An 18952-nucleotide genomic window follows, 5' to 3' on the forward strand; every position below is an offset into this window, starting at 1 on the left:
TTTTATTAGAAACAAAATTTGTATTATATCTTTATGAGTTAAATTACACTTATTTTTCATAGGAACTTAAAGGACTTGGCAAGAAAAGAAAGATGTATTCTGAAGACAAACCCTTATCATCTGGGTCTTTGTCAGAATCAGATTATGCTGAGGAAGTAAGTAAAAGAAATGGTGTTTCTTCCTTCAGAATTAGTTTGGCATTCTTCTAGACGATTATTATGAATAGTATTTAGTAATTTTCCATATGTTCTCATACTTCCAAATATCTAATTTTTACTCTCCTAATATCTTTATAATGAGGTTCTGAGTATATGAAAGAAGCATGTAACTATAGCAATTGAACCCAGCAATTTTTATATGGTTAAAATAAAATGTTGCGCACATCCAACTTCCTGTTTTTGTTTTGAGCATAAAGTAGAAAGATATAAAAATGTTGACATAAAATTTATAAAATGAAAGAGAATTAGGCCATCTTCAATCTGTTTCCATTCTAACAATCTGCATCTTACATTTTGTGCCCTATTAGAATTAGAGCCCCTTCTTAGTTAATTTTGCTCAGGTAATTATGTCACCTTTCATTTTTTTCACCTTGGTTTTCTCATCTGTAAATAGAAGTCATGTTACATTACCTTATTGTGGCAACTAAATTGAGATGATTATGAAGGGCCTTAGCGAATACATGGGTCAGAGTAAATGATGATTACAGTTTCCATAACTCTTAGCAGAAAATCTAACCCAAGGATGAACTAAAGTCATTTTGAATTAAAGTTGCACCTTTCTTTAGAGATCCATATGTTCACCTCCAAACAATGCAAAAAAGAATTGAGGTGCTGATCTTCTTTGTTAAAAGGAGAGCTTGAGCTAGTTGCCAATTGCTCCTGCTTGTAATCCTAGCTAGTCAGGACGCTGAGATCTGAAAATGGTGGTTTGAAGCCAGGCTGGAATGTCCTCCAGATTTTTATGCCCAGTTAATCTCAGAAGAAAATCTGAAGTGGCACTGTAGCTCAAGTGGTAGAGTGGTAACTTTGAGCAAAAGGAGCTCAGGGATAGCACCCTGGCCCAGAGTTCAAGCCCCAGGACCGGACACAAAAAAAGGGGGGGGGGGCTGTTCTTTTCTGATTCCATTTCTTTTCTGTGCCAGTCTGCTGCTGCATCTGACCTACCTAGCTTTATTTCTGCCTACTCTATTCCTCAACTCTCCTGAGTTTTGCCTTTCTCATTTGTATCAGTCTCCCTTCTGATTTGTTTGATCTGTGAATAATGGCTTTCAGTCCCATCAGATTTATTGCCCTCAGTTTATAGCAGTAATGCTCCTTGAGATGAAATTCACAATTAATATAAACTACACTAATTTAGAGAGTTATTAGTTGGATTTGAACTTGGAGTATCATACTTGTTCAGCAAGTGTTCTGTTCTACCACTTGAACTACACCCTCTCTCCCCCCTCCAGCCCTTTTGCTCTCATTATTTTTCAGATAGGGCATCGTTTTTCCTGGGCCAGCTTCAGACTGCAGTCCAAGTAGTTGGGATTATAGGCATGTCACTATGTGCTCACTAACTTCTTTTTGCTCCATCCTATTTCTCTATTTTATGAGTAGCTAGGATTATAGTTGTGTACCATCACACCTGGCTCCTCACTAACTTTTACATTACTATCCCCTACTAGAAATATAAAGAAGTAAAAGTAAATTATAATGTGTATTTCAGTATATAAATGTTTAAGTATCAGTTAACAGTGCAGGCCAGAGCTGATACATAACATATGCATTTATAAGTATTTAGTGGCATTGTCACTAATGATACTTTCCAATATGTAGTCAGAATTCAGTGAAAATCTTAATGAAATAAAATAGTCTTCCCTGTATCTATTTCTGTGGCCTGCAAACATTGTATCTTAAAATCCCAAACAAGTGGCTGGGAGGGTGCTCAGTGGTAGAGCCCTTGCCTTGCATGCATGAGGGCCTGGGTTCGATTCCTCAGCACCACATAAGCAAAAAGAAAAAAGCCGGAAGTGGCGCTGTGATTCAAGCCTTGAGCTGAAGAGCTGAGGGACAGCGCCCAGGCCCAGAGTTCAGACCCCATGACTGGACCCTCCCCCCCCCCAAAAAAAATCTCAAACAAGATACTTTGTATTCATACTTATAGTATATTTACAGTAAATTTACTTTCTGTATCATAAAAACAGATTCATTAGTAAATCATTAATAAGCTATTCTAAAGTCATGTAGGATATACTTCTAAATCTTGCATCGTAGCATCCCTTGCTTCTGCTTGTCTGAATATGGGTACAGTGTATATCTGCTATCTCCCTAGTTATTATAATGATAAAAAAATAACATTTATTTTTTAATAAGTTTTATTTAATTGTGAAAATACCATACAGAGGTGTTACAATTACATGAGCAAGGTAATAAGTATATTTCTTATCAAGCATCGTTGCCTCCTCCTTTGGTTTTCCCCCTACCATCCCTGCCTTCCCATCTCCACTACTACACTCCCTCCACCCCCACCCCACCAAAGTTGTAAAATTCGTTTTCCAATATAGCATTTTGTCATTTTGTACATCTCATTGTTGCAATGGGTCCACCTGTATCCCTATTTAAACAATTTGATTTTTCCCTTCCCCTCCCCAAATTATACCAACATCAAATAAGTGAAAACAGGGGTTATACTGTGGGGGAGGGACATACAAAGCAACAACAACAAAAAAATCACATGGTACCTTATAAATATGTTAGAAACAATAGCAAGAAAGAAAAAAACCACTTGTGTCCTTATGTTGGGGTTCATTTCCCTTAACATCATCTTTTCTGACTTTTTCTGTTTGTCTCAGACATATACTAGTTATTGCAAATAAGGGAAACCATGGGACCTATGTTTCTTTGGACCTGGCTTACTTCATTTAATTTTTTCCAAGTCTTTCCATTTCCTAAAAAATGGGGCAATGTCATTCTTTCTGATGGAGGCATAGAATTACATTGTGTATATATACCACATTTTCTTGATCCATTCATCTATTGAGGGGCATCTGGGTTGGTTCCATATCTTTTTTTTGGGGGGGGGGGTCTGGTCATGGGGCCTGAACTCTGGGCGTGGGTGCTGTCCTTCAGCTCTTCACCTCAAGGCTAGCGCTCTACCACTTGAGCCACAGCGCCACTTTCAGCTTTTTTTTTTCTGCTTATGTGGCACTGAGGAATCGAACCCAGGGCCTCATGCATTCAAAGCATGCGCTCTACCACTGAGCCACCTTTCCAGCCCTGGTTCCATATCTTAGCTATGGTAAATATTGCTGCGGTAAACATAGTTGTGCTGGTAACCTTAGTATGATCTTGTTTGTAGTCATTTGGGTAAATGCCCAAAAGTGGGATTGCTGGGTCATAGGGGAGCTCTATGTGGAGTCTTTTGAGGAACCTCCATACTATTTAAAAATAACAGATTTTTAGTGCCTTCTATAAAGAACTGCCACACTCTTGCAAGTTTTAATGGTTTCTAATGCTTGTTGACTGTTCTTTTAGTTGTTTTCTTCGGTTATTAGTTACACTTCCATCTATTTTTGTCATGTAGTCACCTAGCAAACATATCCCACAGAGGAAATTAGGTAATTTTTATACTTCATAGTGTTATAGTAATTATGTTTATATTGAATAATAAAACAAGTAAGGCTTAATACAAAATGTCTTCATTTGTATTTGTATTTAATATATATGAGCTTTACCAAGTTTCAATGTAAACAAAATCCAAAGTAACACTTTAAAAGGTAAAAATGAAATAGAAATGGTGTGATAGTTGTCACTCATGAAGATTTTTATCAGTTGGTTTGTACTGAGTACACTATATGTGGATCCACCATTTGTTGGCAACATATGGAGAAGTGCCTGCTGTATTCCAGGCACAGCACCTGGAAGGCAGATATCCCTTCCTTTTTATAGATGAGGAACTAGTGGATAGGATACAGATCTTGTTCTGTGTTAGTTCAGAGCTCGTGATTTTTTTCCCACAGACCACTCTGCTTGTTGTTGCGGTTACTGAAAGACAATATAAGGGAATAGTACTAGAGATTTAAAAATCTTGCTTTTATGTAGTTTTCACTGAAATGTCATCTAACGGATTATTTAAAATGTGATTTGATAGAATGATTTTTTTACATCTAACTTTTGAAAATATATAAGATGCCTTAGAGTTTGAAAGAAAAGTGCATTGAGCAAAAATTACAGGTTTTTTTCCTCCACAATTTCAACATTTAGGTACGAGCAAAAAAGAAGAAAAGCAGTGAAGAACGAGAAAGAGCAACAGCAAGTATTTCTTATGTTTTTAGATGGCAACAGCTCGACTGTTCTGGTTTAGTATAAGATGAGTCATGGTAACACATTGTATTTACTGTGAAAAAGAAAGGATTGGGAAAAGTGGTACTCAGCAGCTTCACTTGATGGATAGGAGAGAATCAAATTGGCTTAGGAAAGAGAAAGAAAACCTTGGTGGCAATATCTACCTTTCTAAGATAATGAAGATATTCTAATGTCTTACTGTTAGAAATAGAAGCTCAAACTTGCACATTACTTTTTTTAAGGTGCATTAAAATATGGTGATTTCTTCTCTCTTCTGAAGTTATTTCTAGATCAGCCAAAGCCAGAATAACAGAAAAAGCCTTTTAAAGCATTACCTGCAGTGGAAAATAAGCAGGAAAGTGGCATTGTAATGACGCACTAATATTGATTACTCTTTTTTAAAACCAATCTTCCATTATGAAAATTGAGAAGTAGAAAAGAGAATTAAAGAGAATAGCAGTGCATTTTCTATTCTAATAATTTCACTAAAAATAAAAATTATTTTTGCCCTTCCTAAAATCTGTCATTTTGTCGACAGTTGAGTTTTACTTTGTGGCCTTTAGAAATTATAACATGAGTAATAATATTCTACTAAATTTATTCTACAAGAAGTTGTGTTAGAATGTGTGGTAACATGCCAATGGCTTAAGATTTTGTTTTCCTTATTTTATAAAAATTGACAAGAACTTTTGTTCCTTGTATTATGACTGTTTATAGACTTTTCAAGAGATGTTTTTTCCCCTTGGTTGTGTGGATTGTTTGTAATAGCTTAGACATACTTCGGTAAAGATGTTCTTTGTTTACATATTTCTCAGTAGTAATGTCTTTAATGTGGAATTTTCATTACAGGAAAAGACAAAAAAGAAAAAGAAGCATAAGAAACACAGTAAAAAGAAGAAAAAGAAGACTGCTAGTTCAAGTCCTGATTCATCGTAACATTTAGAAAAACCTGGATTCCCTTAAAGAAAGTGCAATGTCTAAGAAAATTTCAACTGTGAAAATTATGACATATTTACTAAAATGCATGAACTTTCTTGTTTCTAAAATTATTCCTGGACTCTACAGTAGCCACTCAGGTGCTGCTGTTTGGAAGGTCATGATTGCTGCCTGCGTTTTGAGCATCTACTTTCTCCTTTGTGCTTGATAACTCTCGGAGATATTACACACACTGCAGTCATGATAGTGGTTAAGACATTTGGGAATAAAGCTAATACTTTTGACTAGATATATCTATGGATAAACAGAAATTGAATCTGGATGTATCTTTAAGATGCAGTCAGAAATGACAGATGATTCTAGTTAAAATTTTTGAAGTAGGGATTACATTAATGCTTCAAAAATCTTTACTTGTAGATAAGTGTATTTTAATTTTTTCCCCTGTATACTTTTATTTACCTGGGAAGGAACTTTTAAGGCGGGAGGGTGGTTTGCTATCTAGCTAGCAGAATAGCGTGCCTTTGATCCTCACACATCCTATTTTTGTGGACACATCAGCCATGCTTCCTGGGGAGTTTAGAGCTGGGTGCCAGCAGTCTTGTCCTTTACTGAGCTTAGTAACATCCTTGGATTTTGTGTGCTGCTTTGAGTGAGTCAGAGATGTGAAGCCCTTTGCAGCATGAGAAAACCCCCAAAGCTCGGAATTTACCTCCACATCTATAATAACTGAATGTTTTTTAGCATTAGAATGTGTTATGTTGTTTGAATTTTGACTACACTTTGACTTTGGAGAGGAATAGTTTCAGATAGACACTGGTACTTTTTGAAATGGATAGTTGAAGATTCTAAAATGCATGTTTTATACTGTTAAGTTTTAACCAGTCAAGAAAATTTTATGTAACCAGTGATTGTTACCTTTATTTTTTGTATAAATTTTGTTTAGGCTGCAATGTTTAGCTTTAGTTAACTCCTTACTCTTGCTGTCTTACATTCATTACTATGTTTAATGGCGTATTTGCCACGATATTTAGCATGTAAAAAGCAGGGATTTCATTTCTTTTTTTAACAGCTTCATATTGAAGCTGAGACCATACACAAGTTGAGTGCAGGCTTGATATGCTATATCTTGTTACATAAGGCTGTTGCCAGAATCTTAGTAAATACATTTTAAAAGTTTGTTGTCTTTGTATGTTAGTAACAAAATATGGTAAGTTAACTTTAAGTGAGAATTACATTACTTCTCTTTCTGTGTCATTTTACTAAGATTTTGTGCCTCAGATATTCTGCTGAATTATTAGGAATGTTAAAAGGAATTGATAAATTGTTTCATTTTACATTTTTATATAATCAGGTAATAAGAAATGTAATTTGATGTACAATTTTACCTGTTTCAAAAGGTTTGCTAATTACAGTGGTATATGCACAGAGCATTTTGGCATGACAAGAGGCTGAATAAATAGCTATTTTACTTAAAAATAGCTGTGCTCTCATCTCCCTTTGAGTCACAGGTAAACTTACAAAGGTAAAATACTAGTAGGTATTAGTAATAGGTAAAGTAAACCCTCAAGGTTTTAGTAGTTAAGCCAAAAACAAACCATTTCAAGAGTTTTTATTTTTCCTTCTGTTTTTTAATGCTTAAAGCTTCATACTGCTTTCTCATAAAGATACCTGTATGCATGCCAGGTATGGTGGTAACATGCCTATAATCCCAGCATTCGGGAGGCTAAAGCAGAAGGGTTGTAAGTTTGAAGTAGTTGTGAGTTTGAAGCTAGCTTGGGCTATATAGAGAGATCCTGTCTCAAAACAACTTTTTTATGTGCCAATACTGAGATTTGAACTCGACCTCACACTCTCGCTCAGTTCATGGTTTGCACTCTACCACTTGAACCACATCTTCAGTGTAGCTATCTTGCTGTTTACTTGAAAATAAAAGTCTTGAAGATTTGTCTGCTAACTTCAAACTTTGATCCTTAAATTTCAGCTTCCTAAGTAATTAGGATTATAGGCATGAGCCACCAGTGCCTGGCTTTTTACGCACACTGAGTACATAAAATTGAGGGCATTTTATGTTCTCAGAATTGTTTGTAAAAATGCTATTAAAATCATCAGCTTATTTGCTGTATATTTCAGTGTACAAGTGCAGCTTTATAGGCTGGTCCTTAGTTCTGTCCCACTAGAAGCAACTGTTTCAGACATTGGGGATGAGGGGAAGGAGGAGATTTGGCAAATAGTTTTTTCTTTTCAGTCTGATGATTCTCAGAGAAGCATCATTTCATTGTTTCTCGGCAGTAACCTTAACAGTCTTCCCAAAAACGGTACAAGAATATATATGCCAGAGTATGTTGTCAGTTGTGTATACTGTAGCTGTTAAATGTTGCAAAACAGCATCAGACTACTCTTTTTCTTTCATGAGTTTTATAAACATAAAGCATGTAACTTGCACAATGGAACTACCTGGCAGAAGTGGATGAGTATCTACATAGAAAAGAATGGCCTTATGTCACTTCTGCTTTTTTTTTTTCAGTTACTCTGGATTACAATATTTAGATGTTTTAAGTGCTTTAAAATCAATCTAGTTTTATTTATCCAGAATACAGTTTCATGTTCTTCCATCAACATGTGCTAAAGACACATTCTTTAAATTTCTATTATCATAAACAACAAACTAGCCTTGGTAAAACCAAGTGTGAAGGGTTGGGAAGGTGGCTCAGTGGTAGAGTGCTTGCCTTGCATGCGTGAGGCCCTGGGTTCTATTCCCCAGCACCACATAAGAAAAAAGGAAAAAAGGGCTGGGATGTAGCTCAGTGGCAAAGCGCTTGCCTAGCAAGTGCAACATCCTGGGTTCGATCCCCTGTACCAAAAAAGAAAAGACAAAAAACAAGTGTGAACTATTATTTTTCTTTCAGAGCTGAGGGTCAACTTCTGGTTAAAATTTTCACACTTAAGAAATTTTAAAATCGTGCATTTATCTGCTATTTTTGTAATGAAAGTTTTGTGAGAACTTTTTTTTTCTAATTATATCTACCTTGTTACAAGACTTACTCCCCTTCTCCCTTCCTTTCCCTCCCTTTTCTCCCCCCCTTTCCCCCCTCCCCCCCCCACAAGTTAATCAAGGAGCCTGGGCGCTGTCCCTGAGCTTCTTTGTCTTCAGCTGAAGACTAGCACTCTACTACTGGAGCCACAGCGCCATGCCTGGCCTTTCTGAGAAGTTGGAGATAATTCTATAGACTTTCCTGCCTGGGCTGGCTTCAGACTGCAGTCCTCAGATCTCAGCCTCATACGTAGCTAGGATTACAGGTGTGAGCAACCAGAACCCAGCAAAACTTACTCTTATACTTTAATAAAAATTGTTAGAGGAACTAGAATATATTGCCCTACATTTAATTTCTAATTTAAAAAATTGTTTAAGTATTTCATCCTCCAGCCAGGATGGCCATCATCAAGAATGTGCAGCATCAAGTTGTGCAGCTATTATAGAAGGCAATTTGGAGATTATTAAAAAAAAAAATAGAAGTAGAGCTACCTTCTAATCTAGTGTTACCACTGTTGGGCATTTATCCAAAATAATACAAATCAGGTTACAGTAAATGCACCAGTACACCTTGTTCATTCAGAGCTGCACTAGTCACAGTAGCTAAGTACCAGATACAGCCCAGATGCCCTATAATTGATTCTCAAGAAATATGGTATGTATAGACATTCGAATTTTATCCATCAGAAACATTCATTTTCAGGAAAATGGATTTGGAGAAAAATCATACTGAGTAAACTAGGTTCAGAAAGAACAAGGTCATGTTTTCTCACACACATGGATGTTAGACTAAAATACAAACAAGTAAATACAGGGCCATCTGCATGTATGATGTGTGTGTGCATGCGTGTATGTGTGCATGTGTGTATGCCTATAATCAAACTGGTTTATGCAGGACAGATTCCATGGTGTAATTCCTTTGAACAATAAGCAGTTTAACAGAAATGAGTATTAGGAAGCTTAAACAAGACTTATTCATAAACTTCCTCTGACTGTGAGGTAACTAGTGAGCAAATGCAGTTACAATAATGTATGTAAGTAAAAATGGAACTGGGAAAAGGAGTGTGGCTAGGCTAGGTGGAGAATGTTAAAGGTGTGGCTGATCAAGACATACACATAAATGGACATGTTAAGCTCAATCTCCAGTATACACTTAAAAATAATTCAGAAATTTCAGCCTAGGGCTAAGGGCATAGTCAGTCCAGTATTCACAAAGTCCTGGTTCAAGCCCTAGCATCAACAAAGAAAACCGTCCCTAAAAGTAGTTTCAGAGGATTTTCTTGCCTTACCAAAATGATGGCTACCAGATGCCTCAATAGTTTTTTTCCCTACCAAGATATTACCCTAGACATCAATTAGAACAGTGGACATTTCAGTGAGCTTTCGTTTACATCACGTTTTCCTACCAGTCTTAGGTGAAAATGGGTTTTTACACTAAAGAAGATTCCAGATTGAAAACCTTTTGAGTCTCATGAAAAGATGTTTGGTTAGAGTTTAAAAGTTATGCTCTTAGAGGGAGCGGTCTGTGGCCTGGGAAATCAGCTGAGAAACATCCACCTCAACTATCATGTTCAAATACAGAAATATTTTTAGGGAGAATAGCAATAGAATGATACACTAATTTGATTATGTTTAGCCCTCAAGAAAAGTATATGCTGAAATTGCCACAATGCTTCAGAGATCACAGTAACCTTAATGAAAACCCCTAATATGTACTGAGTGGTAGCAACCATTGCTGCCAGGTTTTCCAGTTACTTGAAAAGGTTCTGTTTAGTTGCTAGGAAGTTTCTGTGGTCACATTCCATAGTGAGAGATTGGCGTGGTGAACTATGGGATCAGCAGTTGTTTAGAACACCCAAGCTTGGAGCAAGCCTATCTGGGAAGTACAGTGTGTTGAAGCCAAACTCAGCATGGAGCAGCGGGCTCTGAAGAAACTAGTCGAATCCATCTGTAAAACTGTCAAAAGCTGTAAGTACTGACCAGACTTACAACACTACCTGAGCATTTTTGGTTCAATCAAATACAAATGTTAAGTTATACTAATTGGAAACATACTACTTAGGTATTAATAAGTACTTTGTAACACTAGAGTCTATGTCTAATATTTAGGTTATTTTAAAAATGAGTTAGGTAAGTGAATAATTGTGTTTGCATGTATACGGAAAGTGTTTTAATGCTTGGGTGTCTTATGTAGTAAAAATAGCTTGAGGATTTTACATGGTATAAGGGATAAAGGTAATCTGCTAGCCTAGGGCTGAGCTTATATTGAAATGTAATCAGAATTTCTAAATTATAAAGGTTTACTGCAGTCACTACCCCTAGTTGTCTGGTACAAACCCCACAGTGGTAGATAATCACTCTAGAGGATTAAAAAAATACGTAGGATACTTAGATGCTGAATTAATGACATTGCTTTGCACATGGCTAGTGTTTGCATACTAAAGGTACTTAGATTTAATAGATTTTCTTTTTAATCCTTGTTCTAAAAAAATTTAAGCAATCTTGTGTTTCTCAGCATAAGTATTGACTGGTAATCCTCAATCTTTTGGACACCGATGAAGTTCATTTCAGCCACTGTTACAGAATCATTAAGAGCACTTTTGGGTTTTTTTCCCCAAGACCAAGACTCAAACTCAGTACAGTATCTGATGCTTTCACCCATTGGTTGGCAGAGAGCACTTCTATTTTTACTTGATTGATCTCAGAGTATAGCTGTTACCTAAGAGTCATTGTAGAGTTGATTTTTATGGTGGTACTATAGTTTGAACTTGGGTCCTCCATTTGGCTGAGCCAAGTTAAGCCATGGCTCATTTGAGCCACGACTCCAGCTTACATGTTTTCTAGTTATTTTGAAGAGTCTCGGACTTCTCTGCCTGGGCTGGCTTCCAACCATGAGCCTCCACATCTTAAGACATTAGCTATTAGCTACAACTGACTTTAAAACTCCATTTTTTTGGTCTCACTAGCCAGTTTGGGGGTAAATGGGGGCGGGGGTATCAGTCACATACATGGGTAGTGGCTAGGAAAGTAGACAACAGATCAAAAACAATGTGATTTCAGAAGGTGTTGATCTCATGGCTCACTTAATGGTGAGCAAGCTATGCATTCTTACAAGACCTGTGTTTTAATGTTCCTCTGTTACTGACTTAATTTTTGAACTTCAGTGTGCACTGATGCACAAAGTTGTCAGTGTTGGCATACACTCTTGCTTGAAGTATAGGAATATCTACATCATCAGAATCAATGAAATGATTGTGTCAAAAATACCATCCCAGTTGTATTGTCTCTGGAAATTCAAATTTTTTACTACAGGTAAAATCACTGAAAATGGGGCATTTAGAAATGATTGAGTCATTTCACATTACTTAACTGGTTACTTTGACATCTGGAAATGACTCTCGTCAAACATATTCCTTAACTTCTCCAATTACAGTCCTCTAAATCTGACAAGTACTTCAATTCACAAGTGGTTGACAAAAACATTAAGAGCCTACCAGTGTGCTAGACACTCTTGGATACTGAGTTTGTTTTAAACATGCTAAACCAATACCTTTTGAGCAGGCACCATGGGCTCCTGCCTGTAATGTCAACTATTCAGGAGACAGATCTGAATGATCACAGTTTGAAACCAGACCATGCAGGAAAGTACCCTGGATTATCTCCAACACCAGCAAAAAGCTGAGGTGGAGGTGTGGCTCAAGTTGGTAGCATGACAGCTGAGCAAGCCCAAGCAAGGCTCTGAGTTGTATAAAGGACAAACACATGTATATGTATGAACCCAGGCACGTACACACTAATCCCTGGGACCACTGACTTAGCAATTATGATTTAACAAACCTGAGGCATGTCCTACAAACCTGCATATTTGACAAATGTGGAACAGTGGAAAGAGGGTTGATTCTCATAAGCAGTCTAAAAGATGATGTCATGAGATACATTGTTCCTGAATAATAAACACGACACCCTTTTCCTCTTCTACCTCAATTTTCACTTCTTGCCAGTTTGCCATGACACCAATAAGGTGTCTTCAGCATCTGATTCTGCCTGTTTCTTTAACTCACATTGTGTACTGTCCTTAGAATGCTCCATTCCATACCTAAATTAATGCTACTTCAAAGTCAACTTTTCCCATGAAGACAGCCAGCTCCTCTTTCCCACTGCACATTTTCCTCCTTTACATGTCTATGGGAGGAGTATGAATTCTTACATAATTTTGCAGTTATATACTGCTGTATAAGACTTGTGAGTTAAACCTACCTTAATTACATAAACTCCTAAGAAAAAAGTCCTTATCATTTTTTGGGAGGTTAGGGGGAAGGGATGGTTACATTAGGCCCAGGCCACCTGACATCATAAGAACAAAAAAGCTGCTTAGTAAACTATAACTGAATAACTCAATTAACATTTTTTTGTCTTTTCATTTTTTTCAGTCAAAAAAAGTGAGGTACATTGTCTCATAAATCTTTTTCAAAGCTTGGTGGAAAGAAGTGGTGGAAGATTTGATAAGGGGTTAGATCGTAACACATTTCGAGGGATCCTGTACAGCATATTTGGAATGACTGATGATATGTTGATGAACAGAGGTAAGGAATAGTAAGATTTAAATATGCCAATCTGAGATGCAAACTGTATACATGTGTGCATGTGTGTGTATTCAGTTGTCATCAAAGACTGATTTATTTTAATTAAAAAACTAGAAAGGTAAAATTCTAAGTGTAGCTAGCATTCCAAACAAGTTTGATTATGAGGATGATTTTTAACACAAACTCAGAATTTCATATAACTATATAGCTCTGAGAAATCACTAATGAACTCAATTTTTTTAAGGTAAGCAGCTTTTGGCTTATACTTTGATCCTAGCTACTTAGGAGGCTGAGATCTAACTGGAGGTGTGGTTCAAGTGATAAGAGTGCCTGCTTAGAGCAAAAAAGTCAAGCAATACTAGAAGACTTGAGTTTAAGGTCCCATCCAGGCGCACACACACGCGCATGCGCACACACGCACACACGCACACACACACACACACACACACACACACACGAAAAATCATGGTAACTTTAGAATTACATACTTTAGACATGTTTGTTATTACTGGACTTTTTCTTCAAAAAATGGAAAATTGTCAGTATAAAAATGATAACTCGGGACTGGGAAGATGGCTCAGTGAGGCCCTGGGTTCGATTCTCCAGCACCACGTAAGTGAAAAAAGCCAGAAGTGGAGCTGTGGCTCAAATGGTAGAGTGCTAGCCTTGAGCTGAAGAGCTGAGGGACAGCACCCAAGCCCAGAGTTCAGGCCCCACGACTAACCAAAAAAAAAAAAAAAAAAAAAAGGATAACTCATTGACTCTGGGAATATCAAAGAAAAAATAATATTTAAAATAGAAAATTATTCATTTCCAGGATCAGATCTTTAAAGTGTACAATATTTATATATATGTATTGTTGAATCAAAAAATAATTATAATACACTTAAAAACACATTTTTTTCTTTTAGTGTTTTTTGCATTTGACAAAGACAGTGATAATTTCATCAATGTAATAGAATGGATTAAAGGATTATCAGTGTTTCTTCGAGGGACTTTTGAAGAAAAGCTCAAGTGTAAGGTTACTGGTTTAGTGACACATATTGCCAATTCTGTAGGTTTAAGTATTTAAAAATATGAAATCACTGTAACAGCCTTGCAAATAAGGGGTTCATGATAGCAGAAAGAGAGAGATAGGGAGGGAGAGAGATAGAGAGAGAAGAAAAAGAGGGAAGGAAGGAAAGGAAAAGAAAAGAGAAAAGCAAAAGTGCCCTAATTATAAGGTCATGGGAGAGTCCCTAGCCCTATGGCCCCAAATCATTGCCTTCACAGTTTTTTCCTTTAATAATCAAGTGTCAGCAGAATGGCCCTCATTAGAATGTCTTTGGATTATGGTCCAGACTAATAGCAGTTCAGGGTCAGGCTTGTATCAACTCTGATCAGCTGGCAAGGTTAGTTTCTAAGGCTGCCTTCTGGGCTCAGCATGAAACAGGGCCTGATTTGCAACTGTGCAAATCCTTTGGGGCCATCCTTTGTCATTCCACCAAAGAAAATGTGTGAGGGGTTGACACAGAACCAGATTAAACACACACTAACCACCTGATGTTGAAACTCACAATGTTGGGAGTTGTTACAGATCACTGAGGAGAGAAAGATGAAGGTAATCTAAGTTCAAAGGGAAGTGTGCTACAATGGAGCCCACTCCTTGGGAATGCCAAAGACAATGACCTCCCAATTTACAATTTTGTCTAATACTAAGCGCTGATTTGTCCCAGTGGGATGATGTTTTACTCTTCTGGTGTTCTCTGGGTTCTTCTGGTTACTCTTTGGATTCTTTCAAGAATTCTGGAAATAATACAAATAATTTCAAATATCAATTTTCAGGGAAACAAACTGTTTAATGTCTAATTAATGTCTAACTTCTTTAGCAAAGATTGCAGAATTTTTTTTTGGGGGGGGGGGGGAGGGTCTGGTCGTGAGGCCTGAACTCTGGGACCTGGGCGCTGTCCCTCAGCTCTTCAGCTCAATGCTAGCGCTCTACCACTTGAGACACAGCACCACTTCCGGCTTTTTTCTTTTTGCTTATGTGGTCCTGAGGAATCGAACCTAGGGCCTCAGGCATGCAAGGCAAGCGCTCTACTACTGAGCCACCTTCCCAGCCCCAAATAAGCATATTTTTATCCCTTGTTCTTCACTTGATTTGGCTGAGATATTGAAAAGATCTCTAAATTAATACATTTTAAAAGTTATATCTAAAAATCACCAAATCTGGCATTTGTGATTTGTTAAACTATCTTTAAGTAGTTATACAAAAGCCTTCAATTCAACAGTATCTATTTGTAAGTACAATGTATCTTGATCAATGTCATGCTTCCATTGCTAACACTCTCTAATTACCACTTAAACCTGGTTCAGTGTTTTTGTGGTGGTGGTGATAGTGGTGGCTGTTCTATATAGTTTTGTAGGGGTAGGGATAGAACCTAGAACCTCATACTTGTTAGGCAAGCCTAAGTTATATACTACTGGCCTTGTAGTATTCTTTTACAAAAATCTCACTGAGAAGTGAAAAGCTAAGCTTTAGGGATATAAATCCTTTTAATACTAGTAATTGGTGAAAATGACTATTACACCAAATGCAACTGTACATGACTAAACTATCACACTATTAAAAAACTTCTGTATTCAAATCCTACTTCTTAAAATGTTTCCTATACATTTAAAGATAAATTAATTCAGGGGAAAATACTTTCTTCAGAATGAAACTCATATGTATGTTATAGATTGAAGAAATTTAACTAATACAGCTAATCTGGTACTCTAAAAGTTTTCTGGCCGGGCACCGGTGGCTCACGCCTGTAATTCTAGCTACTCAGGAGGCTGAGATCTGGGGATTGTGGTTCAAAGCCAGTCCAGGCAGGAAAGGCTGTGAAACTCTAATAAACGATCAGAAAACTAGAAATGGTGTTGTGGCTCAAGTGGTAGAGCACTAGTCTTGAGCTGTTGAGCTGAGGGACAGCACCCAGGCCCAGAGTTCAAGACCAATGACGGACAAAAAAGAAAAAAAAAAATCTCAGTGCTATTATTTTTGCCAAAACATTTGACTAGACTACAGACTGAAAATTCCTACAATTCTGTACCTCCCCCTGGACCTGAGTAAAGTCATTGGTGGGATCAATTGAGTGAACTCTTGTGTGGGACACAGGGAGAAGCAAGGCATGGAAGTCACTCTGGGGAGGAGATATTTGATAATTTGGGACTGCAAAAGAGCAGATCAAGGTAATGACTGAACCTACTATCCTAAAATCTTTCAACTATATAGTAAATTGAGATTAGTAATTATATGTGTAATAGAAAATTTGTCTTTACATATTAGTATCTAATGTTGAAATAACCAGAAGATTAATAATATTTTAACTATTCTTATTCACATTTTAAAACTTCTTTTGCTTTCAAGTCTGTTTTGAAGTTTATTATTTGAATGGAGATGGTTATATTTCTCAAGAAGAAATATTTGACATGTTGAAGAACAGTCTATACCAACAGTCACCTGAAGAAGAGAGTGATGAAGGAATAAGCGAGTTAGTAGATCTAACACTGAAGAAAATGGTAAGAATGAAAAACTGCTGGGCACTCCTACTCAGGAGGCTGAGATCTAAAGACCATGGTTTGAAACCAACCTGGGCTGTAAGACTCTTATCTCTCAATTAAGCAGCAAAACCTACAAATGGAACTATGGCTCAAGTAGTAAAGTGTCAGCCTTAAATAAAAAAGCTAAGGGAGGGCTGGGAAGGTGGCTCAGTGGTAGAGCGCTTGCCTTGCATGCCTGAGGCTCTGAGGCCCTGGGTTCGATTTTCCTCAGCACCACATAAGAAAAAAGCCGGAAGTGGTGCTGTGTCTCAAGTGGTAGAGCGCTAGTCTTGAGCTGAAGAGCTGAGGGACAGCGCCCAGGCCCAGAGTTCAGGCCCCACGACCGGACCAAAAAAAAAAAAAAAAGCTAAGGGACAGTATCTGGGCCCCAAATTCAACCCTAGTATAGCACAAACAGAAAAAAAGGAAAAACTAAAAGCTGTATTGCATTATATTCAATCAAATATAGGTTGCATAGAGCTAAAGAAAAATTATTTATTTTCCTTCATAATGAATGTAACTCTTAAGTCAGTTTGTATTTGTTCTCTGTCTTATCCATTACCTAGAAGAGTCCTGTTGAAAGTGTATGCCAATAAATATTTAGTGAATGGCTGGGCCATTAATCATTATAGAAAATAAATGTTAGATTATTGTTTTCAAATATTTTACTATCAATAAACCATTAATTTATAGGGAGGCATGATCCAACTCCTGTTAACATTGAATGCTGCTTTATTTGATAACACCTTAAGTCTAGACAGCTATTTTTGATAGCTGATAGTAAAAAAGAGACCATTACTTATCAAGAAATTATCTTCCTTCTTAGGATTATGACAATGATGGCAAGATATCTTTTGCAGACTTTGAGAGAGCAGTGAGAAAAGACACACTTCTGTTGGAGGTGTTTGGCCCATGTTTACCGGAAGCAAAGGTAGAGTACAAGTATCAAAAGCCCAAACTGGTCAAGGGAAACTTTAAAGAGCCAGCGAATAATACTTGTTAGACTTTATAGGTAGCTTATTACTGAAGTTTAGGCAATTATAAAGGAATCAGCCTCCTCAACCCAGTTTGGGGCCCTACAAAGAACTATTGACTAGTTCAGTGACTAAAGACTTTGACCTTGTAAGCATTTTAGACTTGCAATTCATTTTAAACACAATGGAAATATTTTCTCAAACTAAACCCAGAATATACTGACTTTATTCAGTGATAAAACATTGAGAAAAGAGTAGATTCAGCTAGAACCAACTATAAATTGCTAGAATCCTCACCTCTTTCAACCCAACTGTTGTCAAATAATAAAAATAAAAAGGCTTTCAAAACTCCTAGACACCGACAGTTTTATAGTGTTTTATTTGTGCTCATGAGGCTTTTCATATGTGACTCTGAGTTGAAATGATTAGCTTCATGATTGGGCTTGCAAAACGTCCTTTCTTTGATTAGCTCTACTTTTCTTCAACATGGAAAAAAGTGATATTCAAAAAAGTGATATTAAAAAATTGCAGAAGTGAGAATTTCCCAAACTGGTTTTTCAACTGCTATAAATCAAGTAAATTTTTCCTAAAAGTTAACAAAAGTATGTAAACTTCTAATTTTAACTTGGTTCTAATAGCTTATTAATTTTCTTACTTTACAGAATTGTCTTCATTTTGAAGCCTTGGCATTCAGAAACATCATGACTTTTCAAACGTGAATTGCTCAATACTTACATTAAAATTAGAAACAGATCCTGGTTATGTATCTTTGAAAACTTTTATATTCGCTTCAAGTTGCAGTTATTGTGATATGAAACAATGCTATATTAACAAGAAAAGTTCCTCAATGAAACTGTAATATTAGAGAAACAATATGAATTAAATTACATAATGTACATTTTAAAATAGCAGTTGGGTTATCGAGGCATGGCTGAGCAGTAGAGAGCCTATCTGGCAAGCACGAGACCCTGAGTCTAAACACCAGCACCACCAAAGGAAAAAACCTGTTTTTTGGTATGTGTCCGTACTGGAGTTTTAACTCAGGGCATCTCACTGTTGCTTAACTCTTTCACTCATGGCTGGTGCTCTACCACTTGAACCATACCTCCACTTCCAGCTTTATGCTGGTCAACTGTACATCAGTGCCTCAGAGATTGTCTGGCTGGGCTGGCTTCAGACCTTGACCTCCTGAGTGAGCACTGTAGACATGAGCTCAGTGAAGGGGAATAACAGAAATTTTAAAAAAGAAAAAAATTTCTCTTTGGAAAATACCAACTTGTTAATGGCAATCTATATTCTTCTTCTTTGTTTTAATGGACGACTTGGGCATGAATGTTCCAACTTGTCATCTGAAGGCTTTGGTACAGATGAAATTACCTAGTTAAAAAAAAGAATCACTAAAAGTTAGTTCTTATTGGACAAGATTAAATAAATTACTAGAAGAAGAAGGCTATAGCCAGGCATGAAGCTCATGCCTCTAATCTCAGCTACTTAGGAAGTGAAGATCAGGAGTGAAAGACCAGCCCAAACAAAACG

General features: G+C 36.9%; 3 protein-coding genes across 11 annotated transcripts in view; 2 read left to right on the forward strand and 1 right to left on the reverse strand.

Moving 5' to 3' along the window:
* The window catches only part of Fam133b (family with sequence similarity 133 member B), a 22002-nt gene extending 14787 nt beyond the window's left edge, over nt 1–7215 (forward strand). The window contains exons 9-11 of the mRNA XM_042684541.1: nt 63–155; nt 4245–4292; nt 5175–7215. Of these exons, the coding sequence (XP_042540475.1) occupies nt 63–155; nt 4245–4292; nt 5175–5261 (228 nt within the window). The 3' untranslated portion in view covers nt 5262–7215. The remainder of the gene's footprint in view (nt 1–62; nt 156–4244; nt 4293–5174) is intronic.
* The window catches only part of Rbm48 (RNA binding motif protein 48), a 25555-nt gene continuing 10570 nt past the window's right edge, over nt 3968–18952 (reverse strand). For 2 of the 7 annotated variants that reach the window (XM_042684534.1, XM_042684540.1), the window contains one exon: nt 17779–18793. In XM_042684534.1, the coding sequence (XP_042540468.1) occupies nt 18707–18793 (87 nt within the window). In that variant the 3' untranslated portion in view covers nt 17779–18706. Of the gene's footprint in view, nt 3980–8158; nt 8170–13885; nt 14661–17778; nt 18794–18952 lie in introns of those variants that run through there. The other 5 variants (XM_042684536.1, XM_042684537.1, XM_042684538.1 and 2 more) reach the window with 5 other exon arrangements.
* Nucleotides 8388–18169, forward strand: LOC122111812 (EF-hand calcium-binding domain-containing protein 1-like). 3 transcript variants are annotated; one of them, XM_042684544.1, is made up of 6 exons: nt 8388–10260; nt 12723–12875; nt 13787–13891; nt 16270–16421; nt 17269–17373; nt 18079–18169. In XM_042684544.1, the coding sequence occupies exons 1-6, from the start codon at nt 10203–10205 to the stop codon at nt 18133–18135; spliced, it is 630 nt and encodes a 209-aa protein (XP_042540478.1). In that variant the 5' UTR covers nt 8388–10202; the 3' UTR covers nt 18136–18169. The 3 variants fall into 3 exon arrangements, with proteins under 3 accessions (XP_042540478.1, XP_042540476.1, XP_042540479.1); XM_042684542.1 differs by lacking the exon at nt 18079–18169 and having other exon boundaries at nt 17269–17707; XM_042684545.1 differs by lacking the exons at nt 13787–13891; nt 18079–18169 and having other exon boundaries at nt 17269–17707.

This window comes from Dipodomys spectabilis, unplaced genomic scaffold (assembly GCF_019054845.1).
Source record: "Dipodomys spectabilis isolate Male_0828 unplaced genomic scaffold, ASM1905484v1 ptg000089l, whole genome shotgun sequence".
NCBI lineage: Eukaryota > Metazoa > Chordata > Mammalia > Rodentia > Heteromyidae > Dipodomys > Dipodomys spectabilis.

Excerpts from the sequence above, each read along its gene's own strand:
- LOC122111812 (XM_042684542.1), top strand. The coding sequence starts at position 10,203 with ATGGAGCAGCGGGCTCTGAAGAAACTAGTCGAATCCATCTGTAAAACT. Across the intron at positions 12,876-13,786 it reads TGATATGTTGATGAACAGAG|TGTTTTTTGCATTTGACAAA; the intron begins GTAAGGAATAGT and ends TTTTTCTTTTAG. Across the intron at positions 13,892-16,269 it reads TTTTGAAGAAAAGCTCAAGT|TCTGTTTTGAAGTTTATTAT; the intron begins GTAAGGTTACTG and ends TTTGCTTTCAAG.